This window comes from Schistocerca cancellata, chromosome 2 (genome assembly GCF_023864275.1).
Source record: "Schistocerca cancellata isolate TAMUIC-IGC-003103 chromosome 2, iqSchCanc2.1, whole genome shotgun sequence".
NCBI lineage: Eukaryota > Metazoa > Arthropoda > Insecta > Orthoptera > Acrididae > Schistocerca > Schistocerca cancellata.
The window spans coordinates 256,340,694-256,355,898 of record NC_064627.1 but is presented as its reverse complement, the minus strand read 5'-3'; the positions used below and the strand labels follow the sequence as shown (position 1 = coordinate 256,355,898).

At 40.4% G+C, this 15,205-nt stretch overlaps 1 protein-coding gene across 1 annotated transcript in view; it reads left to right on the top strand.

Moving 5' to 3' along the window:
- The window catches only part of LOC126161592 (glutathione S-transferase 1-1-like), a 79,607-nt gene that overhangs the window by 29,430 nt on the left and 34,972 nt on the right, over positions 1–15,205 (top strand). The window contains exon 4 of the mRNA XM_049917539.1: positions 370–511. Coding sequence (XP_049773496.1) covers positions 370–511 — 142 coding nt within the window. The remainder of the gene's footprint in view (positions 1–369; positions 512–15,205) is intronic.

Below are 15,205 nucleotides of genomic sequence, written 5' to 3'. Positions count from 1 at the left end.
AATACCTCGGTAACGGTTGATTTGTGGACCCGTGTTTATTGGAGCTTTGTCAATAAATGTGCCATTAGCTGTATTCCTATGTTGCCATATTCGTAATATGTAAAGTGTTTTTGTTCGACTCTCGTAATTACTTCTTGTCATTTACGTTTTATTTTTGTGATTGTAGTCACGTTTGCGACTCACGTTCTAGTTTCGATGGCACAGCTACCAGATGATGATTTGTGGCCAATAAAAGAACCAAAGACAGCTTTGTGTTATGAATTTTGTATAACTTATTGAAGAACTTATTCTTTGCTGTATAACTGAGCCGCTAGTGTATGGAAAGAAATTTCAGCAGCACTGCATTCTGTATCTGTTCCCTGCTTTCAGCGGCGCCATACTGTGCTACCTGGCCGACCAGTATGCGAAAGATGACTCTCTATACCCGAGGGACCCGAAGCGCAGAGCCGTTGTCGACCAGCTGCTCTACTTTGACAGCGCTACTCTGCAGCAGCGTATTAACCAGTATTTCGTAAGTACTACAAATACAAATACCAGCATGACCCCATCGGTCCGAAAAGTTTAGAGACTGAATTAACAAAAATCAGAGAAATATTTTAATGCTTAATGTTTCTTCTTAAGCTACCCAACTTGAGTACAACGCACACTATGTTCAGGTAACCATAAGAAACAGAAAAGTCCTTTTTTGAGATGTTGTTCAATCCCTACTATTCCGTCTCCCTTACTCCACCTCTCACTTTTTTACTACTGGAGTTAATTTTATTCGGTTGGTGGTTTTATTTATTTAGATATGATTATATATGTGTAGCAGCAAGTAAGTTGGTACATGGTAACTAGTAACTTTGCTTTACGATATTAAAGTTTGGATTTGCAATGTTCAGACTGATATAAAACTGAAACTGAGAGCTGATGGCAGTACACAAAATTATTTGTTACAAGTAGCTATGGTTTTGATTCAATGTTATTACACTGTCTTTACTTAGTAATTCTTTCTTCATAAAAGCAAGTAACTTTGAGTAATGTTGAATAAATATTTCACTTTGGCTGTCTGAGTCACACTAGCACACATATGTTAAGTTCAGACATGAAGTGGGAGAGGGAATAAATACTTTTATCATAAATGTGGCACACCGTGGATCAAATTATTGCTTTTCCACATCTGCTCTGGATAAACATGTAGAGAACATTCACTTGCTACTGTAACGTAATCAAGAAAGAAAGAAAACTGTATCTGAACTCACTACCTTGCATCGTATTCAGAAAAGTCAGTAATGAAATTCAGATGATCGTTACAGAACTGAATGTTGTTTACGTTATGCAGTGGATTTTTTAATACCGTTAATTAGAATAGGCGCGCGGCTAGCCCGCGTTCTCTTAATCTCAGGTAAAAAATGTAAAATATTGCTTTGGTTTCACAGAGCAAGCCTTGCCACAAAATGTGAAAATGATAAAGTCATAACACAGTTATTCGTTATATTTTTTGCGGCCGCATGGAACATGTGGCACAGCACCTTCCAAATCAAACTGAGATATGCACTGAATAATATGATATAGTCTGCAGGCACTGCTGTAAGCTGTAAGAAAATGTTAAATATTATTAATGTACCTCGCTTTACCGGCTAGGTGACTGCGATGCCTGAAATAAATATTTTTTAAATCTGCTGCGTCAGCGGCCGTTGCCCTCGCAGATTGGTACAACGGCTTCCGCTAAATTAAATGCTTTTTACAAGAACTCGCCTAATGGCGGATCTCAAGCTTCATGAACAAAAGACTCACGGCTAGCATATATATTTGCTTAACACGCAAGTGTTACTCGTAACGAACCCCAAAGACAACAACGAGATTATTACAATGCTTTTTACTATTTATACATGTACTGAATTGTCCTTTTTATCTGAGGCACAGATCATAATCACTAATTCATTTAACAAGATTTTCAAAGATAATAATATGTCATGGATTCAAAGTTAAAAAATGCATAAAACGTCAAATAATTATGAGTGTTCTACATACACACATAGTACATTCGTGAAATGTTTACAAGTCTTCCTTTATTGCTTCACTTGGTCGTGTTTATTCGTGTTTAAATTATTTCTCTTTCGCCGTGTGCGTGGCACTATATCGATACATGTTAACTGGTCTTACACACACGGAAAAAATTCTATCACACGCTTTTTATGACGACTGGCCAGGAGTCGCTACACTACGTTACATTGGTTTAAATGTCGGTATGTCGTCAAAGTGTTGATCCTTCAAGTGAATTTTTGCATTTTGTTGTTCTGTGGCAGGTTCACTTCGATAACACCAAGTCTTGTGATGATTTCCTGCAGAATAGAAATTACTCGCATTTTGCATTTGTCAGGTTGCAGCAGGCATCCACCCATCGTTGTTTCTGTTAGACAGTCAAGATGTTTGCATAAAATCTTCGTACACACTTTTCTCTTCTTCAGAACATTCTGGAGAACGTCCTGAACACTTGATGTGTACTTGTAATTGTGACATAACGTCACGCATAATGAATGCGACCTTACTGCAAATCAATAGGAGCGCTGCACAATTGCTGTACTAGCTGATAAGCCAACGTCTTGATTTGACATACACAACTGCCCATTAAAATTGCTACACCAAGAAGAAACGCAGATGATAAACGGGTATTCATTGGACAAATATAGTAGAACTGACATGTGATTACATTTTCACGCAATTGGAACAACCACCTTTGGCCGTAATAACGGCCTTGATACCCCTGGGCATTGAGTCAAACAGAACTTGGATGGCGTGTACAGGTACAGCTGCCTATGCAGCTTTAACACGATACCATAGTTCATCAAGAGTAGTGACTGGCGTATTGTGACGAGCCAGTTGCTCGGCCACCATTGACCAAACGTTTTCAATTGGTGAGAGATCTGGAGAATGTGCTGGCCAGGGCAACAGTCGAACATTTTCTGTATCCAGAAAGGCCCGTACAGGACCTGCAACATGCGGTCGTGCATTATCCTGCTGAAATGTAGGGTTTCGCAGGGATCGAATTAAGGGTAGAGCCACGGGTCGTAACACATCTGAAATGTAACGTACACTGTTCAAAGTGCCATAAATGCGAACAAGAGGTGACCGAGACGTGTAACCAATGGCATCCCATACCATCACGCCGGATGATACGCCAGTATGGCGATGACGAATACACGCTTCCAATGTGCGTTCACCGCGATGTCGCCAAACACGGATGCGACCATCATCGTGCTGTGAACAGAACCTGGATTCATCCGAAAAAAAATGACGTTTTGCCATTCGTGCACCCAGGTTCGTCGTTGAGTACACCATCCCAGGCGCTCCTGTCTGAAAAGCTAATCATTTGCATATCACGGCATCTTCTTCCCGTCGGTTAAATTTCGCGTCTGTAGCACGTCATCTTCGTGATGTAGCAATTTTAATGGCTAGTAGTGTATTTCGGGTAGAGCTCATTATCAGATTGTCTTGGACATCTTGGTGATCAAATGTACAAAGACAGTGTATAACGAACAAAGTTGTCATGGAAGACTGAGTCAAATTTGTTTCTTACATACGTCCTTATATACCTGATCAGCAAGATGTTCATGACGATCTGATGATGAGTTCTACCTGAACAGTGTCAAATAAAGTCATTGGTTTATCAGGTGGTGGCCTCTTATTTAATGTCCAATATGGCAGTTGTGCAGTACCATGACTTGATTTGTCGCCGTGCGGTCTGGGACGCCTGCCAAGGTTCACGCGGCTCCCCCGTCGGAGGTTCGAGTCCTCCCTCGGACACGGGTGTGTGTGTTGTCCTAAGCGTAAGTTAGTTTAAGTTAAATTAAGTAGTATGTAAGCCTAGGGACCGATGACCTCAGAGTTTGGTCCCATAGGAATTTACCACAGACATTTGATTTATAGATGTTGTTCCATTGCGAATTGTGACGTAACAAAGTTAATACATTAAGGCCGCACTTCCAGTACTCAACGTCATCTCTTCACAACTCGCTGGTCAAATATGCATCTGTTGTCTACAGTTGTCTGTTCAAGCTGACACCGTAGTTACTATGCTGTAGTAGCTTATACGCCAGGAATAAGAGCCGTTTCTTTTTGTACGGACGATGTCCCGCTTTAGTGAGACACGATGACTGGCTTGTAAGTACTTTTAAATCATGTATTTCAGTCTCAGGTCAGTCAAATGGTATCGACATATTACCAGGTAATTATCAGATGATTTGTTTAAAAATCGAGAAAAAAGAGATAGTAAAATAGTAGGAAACTAAATTATGGATCAAATTAACTTCCACAAGTGACAAAATGTAATGTCCAGCATAACAGTACAAATTGCTCCATTTAGTATGTCTTTCCAAGGTCGCCATATGTTCTGGGGTGGTAAATACTCATACTAATGAATCAGGAACACAAAATATGTGCTGAAAAGGTTTGAAAAAAATCTGCAGGAAATGATCGAGCTCAGCTTCTGATAATAAACGCATTGCCTCAGCAGGACGACATTTCCCAAATCACTGGGTTCCGCAACCAACTACAGACAATGCATACAATTCCACATTTGCAGCCACTTCAGTATCAGAGTCGGTTTCACAACATTCATGAATTGCTTCTTCAAGCCCACCTGTTTTATCTCTACTAGACTTTTCACCCACTGGACCGCTTGACATTGTGTCACCCAGACTGAAACTTCAGAAATAGTAGCTACACTATCCGCAACAGTGTTCTCCAAATTATAATCTTCTGCGGGCTCTTCTGCGATCACTTCCCAGCAGTTCCTCACACCACTAACCATAACTTCATCTGTCATGGAACTATGCCATTTCCATAAACTCTTATAGACCTAGAAACATATTTACAAATATAGGTACGGTCCTTCTAACTACTGTATAAGAACCAGCTATAAATGAGGTACTAATATACGTATAACATTCAACTGTGTGCTTGAACTGTTTTTGTCATTTTACACATTTTCAGTAATCATCCTACACGTGCACTGTCAGAGGAAATAGTTTGTATTTTCTCAGTAGCTAACATTTTCGAGAAGATTTATGAACAATGTCATCGGCAATGTTCATTCTTCATTAGGAGAAGCATTTCACAGCATCTGATGAGTAAAATCGCATGTAACTAGTAACTGAACTCACGACATGTAAGGATCGGAAGAAAAATAGCTGAGGAAGTCAGTTCCAAAACTGGACATGTCCATCTTAAGGAAAACAGAACAACGGAAAAAGACTACTGTGTCACTTTGTAATGAAATTAGAAATCTATAAAAAATAAATTAAATGCAGAAAATTATTTCAAACAAATATGTGGTAGGTACTAGAAAATACCTCATTTTCATAATTAATAGTAAATTTTTAACGGAAATACTGACTTTTGAAAGTAATAGAGGACACGTTTAGTTTTGAAACAACAAACGTGGACATAACGAGTTTTGCAACGGATAAAATATGAACGATTCTGGAAATCATGAAATGTTTATAAGAATTCTGAGATGTATTCCCATTTTTAATATAATTAAAAAGTAGTTACATGAAGAAAATAACTGTATTATATATATTTTATAATCACTTGTCTCTTAATGCACTAAAGACAGAAACTGTTCCTAGAGATAGAAACTGCTTCTCAGAGTACAATTAGGAAACGGTTAAAATTATGATACTTAGGTGCAATATTTTGCACTATTGAAAGTATGTATTTATGTATTTCACAAATACGTATTTTATGGGTGACATGGTAATTTAAGAGAAGTGGAATCAAAAGAAGTAGCTTTCTTGAATTAAATTCAGATGGGTTCTAGCTGTCCATGTGAAATACTTTGGGCTGTTAGTGAACCATCCATTTAGGATGTATCTGTTATTATTAAAAATTAATTGTAATTTGAAACATACTCGGAAACAAGCATTTCTTTCTTTAACAAAATTTCAAAAATGTTCTACAGTATGGTTACCAACGTGGTGTACTTTGCGTTATTGATATATTATTTATACGATACAAATGTATTCTATGGCCGGAAATAGCTTAAAAATTACGATTTATGGCGTACAAAACTTTGCTTCAATGAAGAACGCGGTTAAATAAAGTTTTTTTCAGTCATTGGTCCTGTTGTCGTTGTCTTAAGTTAAGCTTTCAAGACTCTGGCAATTCTTTGAAAAACTAATTAAATGGATTGTTGTGCTACTCAGTGCCGAACTGCTTATACGGCAGGCTCATAACCTCTTTGATTTTTGAAGATTTAGATACAAAACCCAAAGGTAAAGGTGCAACAACCACCTGCTTAATGCTTCTGTCTTTTCTGCAAACACTCCTTGGCACTCCAACATCTGTAATATAGCTTGTTTCACCTTGTATTGTTGTTAATATGCTTCTGTGGATAAAGAATCTTTTTATGGGAACGAACTTGAAGTGGCAGTTTGCTAGATGTTTCATTATATCAGTCACTGCCTTTTTCCAGTTAAGGAATCCAGCCAGACAGATGACGCATCCAAATTCCTGAAATACTTGTATGTCTATGTACTCTTGGGGACACAACTCAACACTTCCCCTCTCCTAAACTTCATATAATCATCTTTGTTGTTCATTACTTCCCACACTCTCTCTTCCTACATATTCCCATTTTCCTGTATTCATTAAGTTGTTTTATTTGTTGCAGTTGTCTTTGTATTCCACATAGGCTGTAGTTTCAATAGTTAAGGGTGTCCATGTTTAACTCCCCTTGTAGTTGTCTCATCAAATACTGTTCATATTTTACTTTGCTGATTTATTTAATGAAAACTGGTACACAGCCACTGCTTTGATTAGAATGTTAATGTTAAAATGCAGTACCACCACACTCTCAAACTGTAGGTTCCCTCAAACACCTCCATTTTCCTTCATTTATCAATTTCTCATTATCTTATTGATATTGCTTAAGTTCGTTATGTATTCTGTATTCACATTGACAACTGTCTCTTCTTTTTAATTGATTGTGTATCACTCTCCATGTTTCATACCTCTTGATGCTGCCTTGTCTAGTACTAATTTTATCTTATTTTATTAGTTTTGTTTATTAATAGAAACTGTTATGTAGGCATGCTATTCCTATTTTGTGCTAAAGGTTTTCCTGTCAGCTCCATTGTTATTTATGTACTGTTCAGTTTTTACTATTTCATTGCAAAGATGTTACTTACTGTATGTTTCTACTTCACTCTAGATGTGTTACTTCTCTTCCAATGTTGTCTGCTAACATTTAACTTCTTTGGTGATAATACGCAGTAAGTGTCTGAAGATGGCCTTGTAAGCCGAAAACCGGTTAGCAATAAAAGTGATATTGTACAACAAAAGCAAACTGGTGCTTTTCATTTATTATTAGAATTTTTCCGTCGTCGAATATCTTCTCGATACGACAAAAAACGCGATCTGGTGGCATACAAGAGTGGCCAGTGACTGGAAAAATTACGACTTTTTTTAATTGGACTGATGCTTCAGTTGCCAGTCACTTACTCAGCACACACGTCATGATTTCATTTTTGTTTTGACCATCGCATCCATCAGCAAAAAGGCGTAAAGTGTGCATCATTGGAGGGAAAAATGTATTTCTTAATTTGTGATGCACACGGGAAGCTATCATATTGGAACTTTTGAAACCCTCATTTTCCATCCAGCAATACTCTGACAGGCCAGGACGTTATGACCACTGGCCACCGCAATGTTCGATGCCGCCTTGTGGCATAGGGGCACGTGACGCGGTAACAAAAGTGTGTAAGCGGAGCAGGCGCGGACAGATATGAGCTGCAGATGAGGAAATCCCTTGAGATAAGCAAAGGACAGAGTATTATTTAGCAGAGCCTGTGACCGAATATCTCGTAAACGGCGTACCTGGTCTAATGTACACGTTCTGCTTGTGATGAGCGTCTACGGAAAGAGGAAGGACAGTGAAGCTATCACTAGGCGCTAAAAAAAACTGTTAGACGTCCACGACTCTTCACAGAACGTGGAGTTCGAGGGCTTGTCTGCACTGTGAAGTAGGATGGATGGCGATTTGTGGCATCACTGCTGAAAGATCTCAATGCTTGTGCACGCGCAAGCGTTTCGGAGCACACCGTTCGTCGTATATTTTTGAACATGGAACTCCGCAGTAGACCACCCCTCTGTGTTCACATGTTGACCCAACGACATCGCGAATTACGATTGCAATGGGCACGGGACCATAGGAATTCGACCGTCGATCAATGGAAACGTGTCGGCTCTTCGAGTGAATCACATTTCTCCTACACTTTGCCGATGATCGTCCCCACAGACGCCGCCGTCGAGGTGAACAGCGGCTCGAAACGTGCAGCGCGCCAAGGGCGCAGGCTAATGGGAGCAGTATTATGCTACAGGAGATATTCTCTTGGTAGTATTCGAAGACACAGTGACAGCTGCGAACCATCTACATCCCTTTATGCCGACGGCGTTGTCAATTTTCAGCAGTATAACTGTCCATGTCTCGGAGCCAGAACCGTGTACAGAGGTTTGAGGAGCATTATAGTGAAGTCACGTTGATGTCTCGACAACAAAATTCGCCTGATGAAACTTTATGGAACCCAACTGGTCGCTATCGGGTGCCATTACCGCGTACATAAATCAGAGGTCCGTTACGTACGCTAATACACAACCTGCGGTACATTTCTTATCCACAAACCTACCAACAACCTGTTGGATCCCTGATATGCAGAATCAGTGAGGTATTTCGTTACAAAGACGGACAAACAAGCTATTATGCAGGTGGTCATAATGTTCTGCATGATGAGTGTATAAAAATGTGTGTCGCGCTGGATTAGCCGATGCGGTCTAAAGCGCTGCAGTCATGGACTGTGCTGCTGGTCCCGGCGGAGGTTCGAGTCCTGCCTCGGGCATGGGTGTGTGTGTCTGTCCTTAGGATAATTTAGGTTAAGTAGTGTGTAAGCTTAGGGACTGATGACCTTAGCAGTTAAGTCCCATAAGATTTCACACACATTTGAACATTTTTTTTTATAAAAAGGTGTTTTCCTTAGACTGCTTTGACTACTAAGTTCCTTCTCAAATAGTGAAGTTAAAAAATTAGGGCTGGCGGCTATTTATGCCGCCTGATCCTCTAGTTTAGGTAGTAAGATTCTTTTCGGAGTAAAGAGACACGGTAATTTCTCGCTCATTCTGACTTTTCAGTAGTTTGAAAAATGCCATCCCACGCAGTTTGTGATAACCAAGTTCACTGAGCAACTTACCTTTCAATGCAACATTCCCTGCCATTTTGGCTCATCGAATGCGTTCTTGCAACACAGAATAGTTTGAGCATTTGTCTGTAGGCGGTGTCCTGAAACTTATGTTATATTTGGTTCTAAAATGTTGTAAAAGAAACCGTATTTCACTTTCATTTCAGGATTCTGTGCTGCGTTGTAGATCTTCCATAACTTTTTAGTGAACAGTTCACTTGGCAAGTACTGGCAGTTTGAATGATCACGGCAGTAATGTGACTCAATGGGTGTCAGAGATGGAGTGAAGAGTAAATTTCTTTACACCATCTGTTTGTTTCACATACTTTTTTGAAGGGCTATCAGCCCCTCTTTTTTCTCGCGGTGATAACCTGATCCTTAACTGATCTTTACAAAGCATTTGAACCCTAAAATAAGAAAAGTTTCAATATCATTCTTGCCTTGTTCGTTTTGGTTTTTCTTCCACGTAGGGATATCTCATTTCCTGTTCCTACTGTGTCCTAGTTCAGTGGCAGTAATAATAATTTCACGAACCCTAACATGGCTTCTTCCCCTTTTATTTCACTATGCATGATTACAGTTACTACGCTCAATACTGGTGCATGCTATCAACTGGGCAAAACCCATTACAGAATCGTTTATACTGGTTGTTCCTAGATACTTATCTTATTTATGCGGCTATAAACATCATTAATAAAACTGCGGCATGCTGTTAAATGAAGACAGCTCCTTTTTAGTCTTCTCAGAGTTAAAAATGTGATGAATTACTTAACTGTATGTAATACGACAGTTTTTGCGTGTTTTTGTTTAGTTCATTGTAACAAACATAACAGGTAGACATTTTTTTGAGAAACTTAGAAATTCACGTTAGACATACAAAGTTTCGGAACACAAGTGAAAGAGGACGTACAAAGTTTTGGACAAGAGTGCAGATTTCAACTCTTAATATCCACGTCACGCGAAAAGTTACGGACGTATCTCTTTTACTACGTTGCAAAGAATGTTGCGAAGATTCTGGAACATGTGATATCTCTATTTTAGATTTGTTTTGGACATGGGTTTTGGAATTGACCGTCTCAGCTGTAAATATGCCTTCAAATAGTTTCCGTATGGACTTTTTACTTTATAATGTAAAATAACGTAATTGTTAATTGAACTTGACGTCGCTTATACCAGAAGAATAAATCCACAAGTGACAAATGCTTGCTGAACACAGACTAGCTCTATAACCTATAGCCTCAAAGGCCATCGGTAAATATTCATACCATCACTCACCTGTTTCCCGACATCTGAAACTTTCCGACGTAGCAACATAAAAATGGTATTCACACTTATCAGAGAAAGTATTGTGAGTATATTAATACCAACATATTCGATTGTTTATAGTAAATAAAGTAATAAATGACATATAAATCAGTGGTATCTATAATTACCAATGTCACTTAAAGGGTTAAAAATGCGGGATCCTTCACCAGCAACTTCAAAGTTCTGTTTTAGGTATAAAATTTATGTAGCCCAACAGTAGTATTACTGTTATTTATTCTACAGATGCGAAGCGGCAGATGTTTGCAATAATCAATTATAAATAGCTTGGGTTTATGTGTAGTGTTACATGCAATAACAGTCTTGTAAACCGTGTGTTCCTACTACACTAATCTGACAAAGTAATCAATGTTCTTTTGTCACTTTAAGACAGAACAACAAATCTAAAAATCGTGCTAAATGAAGCAATAACAAATATTAAATTGAAACTATCTGTTATTGAATTGTGAAATATTTTTATATTCCTGCACAATGTTTGACACAGACACTTTTTCTGTAGAGTTCATTACTGCACTGTTCAAATGGTTCAAATGGCTCTGAGCACTATGGGACTTAACTTCTGAGGTCATCAGTCCCCCAGAACTTAGAACTACTTAAACCTAACTAACCTAAGGACATCACAGACATCCATGCCCGAGGCAGGATTCGAACCTGCGACCGTAGCGGTCGCGCGGTTCCAGACTGTAGCGCCTAGAACCGCTCGGCCACTCCAGCCGGCTCATTACTACACTGTCCAATCACATTAATGTGCTTACCTGTCAAAAGCCGGAATAACCGCCTTTCGAGAGTGAGACGTGCAGAAAGAGAGTCAATGACGTTCTGGTAGGCACCGATAGGCATGTGGAGCCATGTCGACTCCAGTGCCGGCCAACTGTGCTAGGTTTCTCGGTTAAGATCCATGGCGCGAACAGAATGATCGAGGTTGTCCAAAGATTCCAGACCGGGCTTGAATCCAAGGAGTATTTTGTCCAGGGGAGTACAGTAAACTCATCCTGGAGCTCTTCGAACCACGCTCATACACTGCCACCTGTGTTACATGTAGCACTGTCCTGTTGCTTGATGCCACAGTGCTGTGGAAATATAAACTGCATGGATTGCCTCGGTCCCCAAGGTTAGATGCATACTTTTGATGATCCACTATGCCTTCCAGAATGACACGATTGCTCAGCCCTTTCACACCGTACACTCCAAAAGACATCTGTCTCATGGAGCATAAAGCGTGATTCATCTGGAAAGGCCACGCGTCACCACGCAGTGGACGCCCAGTTGTGTCATTGCCGTTCAAATTCCAGCCTTCGTTACCGATGAACAGTAATCAGCATGGGTTCATGGACCAGGCACCGGCTGTGGAGGGCCAAACGTAGCAACGTTCGCTGAACGTTCACCGGGGCGGTCAGTTGCCCAACAGTTGGTCCAAAAACCATTGGTCATGCCATTGTGGACATCAGATAACTCGCTCCGTTTCCACTGTACACAAAGACTGAACTGCTTTCCGCGTCCCTCAGATACACCTTATGTACCCCCCAATTGCTACTGCTGCCACCTGCCGTCTGTGAGTGGTCGAACTTTGACGTCGAACTTAGGCGCTGGTCACATTAATGAGTCTGGAAAATCTAGAAATAACAATAAATTTCGTTACAGCACGATTTACAATCATAAGCTCGCAGGGTTAAATATAAGTCACTCCCTCAAAAGAGTTTCAGGGAGAGCATAAGGGAACAATTGTCAGGAATGGGTCAAAGAAATGCAGTAGAAGGAGAATGGGTAGCTCTGAGGGATGAAGTAGTGAAGGCAGCAGAGAATCAAGTGGGTAAAAAGACGAGGGCTAGTAGAAATCCTTGGGTAACAGAAGAAATACTGAATTTAATTGAGGAAAGGAGAAAATATAAAAATGCAGTAAACGAAGCAGGCAAAAAGGAATATAAACGTCTCAAAAATGAGATCGACAGGAAGTGCAAAATGGCTAAGAAGGGATGGCTAGAGGACAAATGTAAGGATGTAGAGGCTTATCTCACTAGGGGTAAGATAGATACTGCGTACAGGAGAATTAAAGAGACCTTTGGAGAAAAGAGAACCACTTGTATGAATATCAAGAGCTCAGATGGAAACCAAGTTCTAAGGAAAGAAGGGAAAGCAGAAAGATGGAAGGAGTATATAGAGGGTCTGTACAAGGACGACGTTCTTGAGGACAATATTATGGAAATGGAAGAGGATATAGATGAAGATGAAATGGGAGATATGATACTGCGTGAAGAATTTGACAGAGCACTGAAAGACCTAATTCGAAACAAGTCCCCGGGAGTAGACAAAATTCCATTAGAACTACTGATAGCCTTGGTAAAGCCAGCCCTGAGAAAACTCTACCATCTGGTGAGCAAGATGTATGAGACATGCGAAATACCCTCAGACTTCAAGGAGAATATAATAATTCCAATCCCAAAGAAAGCAGGTCTTGACAGATGTGAAAATTACCGAACTATCAGTTTAATAAGCCATGGCTGCAAAATACTAACGCGAATCTTTACAAACGAATGGAAAAAAAGGTAGAAGCCGACCTCGGGGAAGATCAGTTTGGATTAAGTAGAAATATTGGAACACGTGAGGCAATACTGACCGTACGACTTATCTTAGAAGCTAGATTAAGAAAAGGCAAACCTACGTTTCTAGCATTTGTAGACTTGCAGAAAGCTTTTGACAATGTTGACTGGAATACTCTCTTTCAAATTCTAAAGGTCACAGGGGTAAAATGCAGGGAGCGAAAGGCTATTTACAATTTGTACAGAAACCAGATGGCAGTTATAAGAGTCGAGGGGCATGAAAGGGAAGCAGTGGTTGGGAAGGGAGTGAGACAGGGTTGTAGCCTCTCGCCGATTATATTCAATCTTTATATTGAGCAAGCAATAAAGGAAACAAAAGAAAAATTCGGAGTAGGTATTAAAATCCATGGAGAAGAAATAAAAACTTTGAGGTTCGCCGATGACATTGTAATTCTGTCGGAGACAGCAAAGGACTTGGAAGAGCAGTTGAACGGAATGGACAGTGTCTTGAGGATATAAGATGAACATCAACAAAAGCAAAACGAGGATAATGGAATGTAGTCAATTAAGTCGGGTGATGTTGAGGGAATTAGATTAGGAAATGAGACACTTAAAGTAGTAAAGGAGTTTTGCTATTTGTGGAGTAAAATAACTGATATTGCTCGTAGTAGAGAGGATATAAAATGTAGACTGGCAATGGCAAGGAAACCGTTTCTGAAGAAGAGGAATTTGTTAACATCGAGTATAGGTTTAAGTGTCAGGAAGTCGTTTCCTAAAGTATTTGTATGGAGTGTAGCCGTCTATGGAAGTGAAACATGGACGATAAATAGTTTGGACAAGAATAGAATAGAAGCTTTCGAAATGTGGTGCTACAGAAGAATGCTGAAGATTAGATGGGTAGAGGAGGTATTGAATAGAATAGGGGAGAAGAGGAGTTTGTGGCACAACTTGACAAGAAGAAGGGACCGGTTGGTAGGGCATGCTCTGAGGCATCAAGGGATCACAAATTTAGCATTGGAGGGCAGTGTGGAGGGTAAAAATCGTAGAGGAAGACCAAGAGATGAATACACTAAGCAGATTCAGAAGGATGTAGGCTGCAGTAAGTACTGGGAGATGAAGAAGATTGCACAGGATAGAGTAGCGTGGAGGGCTGAATCAAACCAGTCTCAGGACTGAATACCACAACAACAACAACAACCCTTAAAAGAGCACAAAGAACGCTTAAAGCTTTGTAGAGGCCGCTGACGTAACTCATGGCAGTGAAGTGATGTTTGTGTCAGCTGTACGGATCCGGCACAGGAGACTCAGATGATATGGAGATGTGACAGGAAGATAGAAAAGAGCTAAGTTTTTGGACATTCCCCTGCCAACAACATGTTTGAAGTTGCCCCATTTGTCGGTTTATCAGTGCACATCGTCAAAGATGTCTTCCAGTTTTGGTGTACCACTCACAGCCATGTGGCGCAGAGTAAGAACAATGGTCGTAAAAAGAGCCTAATCGAGAGGGACTGGGCACAAGAATCGCCCCTTGTCAGAGACAATAGGTTGCAGTCCCACCAGGAATTGCTGCAGTCCATGAATCCAGATAGGTCCATCCCACCTAATTTCCAGTGGACATTTGGAGCAGGCACATCGAAGCACAACGGTACATAAATCTGAACGTCCTCAGTGGGCAGTGGCTGGATGGTGGCCAGAGATGGCTCTGTGTTGTCTTTTTTTTATTTTTGAAAAGGGTAATCGTAACAAGACTTGGACCCATTTATTCAGGTTACAGTGAACAAGAACCGGCATATGTAGCTCAACATTCACGGTGACCAAGTGTTACACTTTCTTCCACATCTCCACAATGAGTGTGCTGTGGATGGACAATCCCGCCTTCCAAGATGACAACACCCGAGCTCACGCGGCTTCTCGCATACATTTCTAGTTTGACGAACACTTAGGTGCCCTGATGCACCTCGACTGGATAGCTGAATCCCCCCCATAATCCCTTTGAAATGTGTGGGAGTATTTGTAACGGCGGCTGGAGCACATCAATCAGCATCCCCATATTTTGATAGCTCTACGGATATAATAACCAGTAAATGGCTTCAGTTGGATATGGCATACCTGAAAAACTTGGGGACTCTC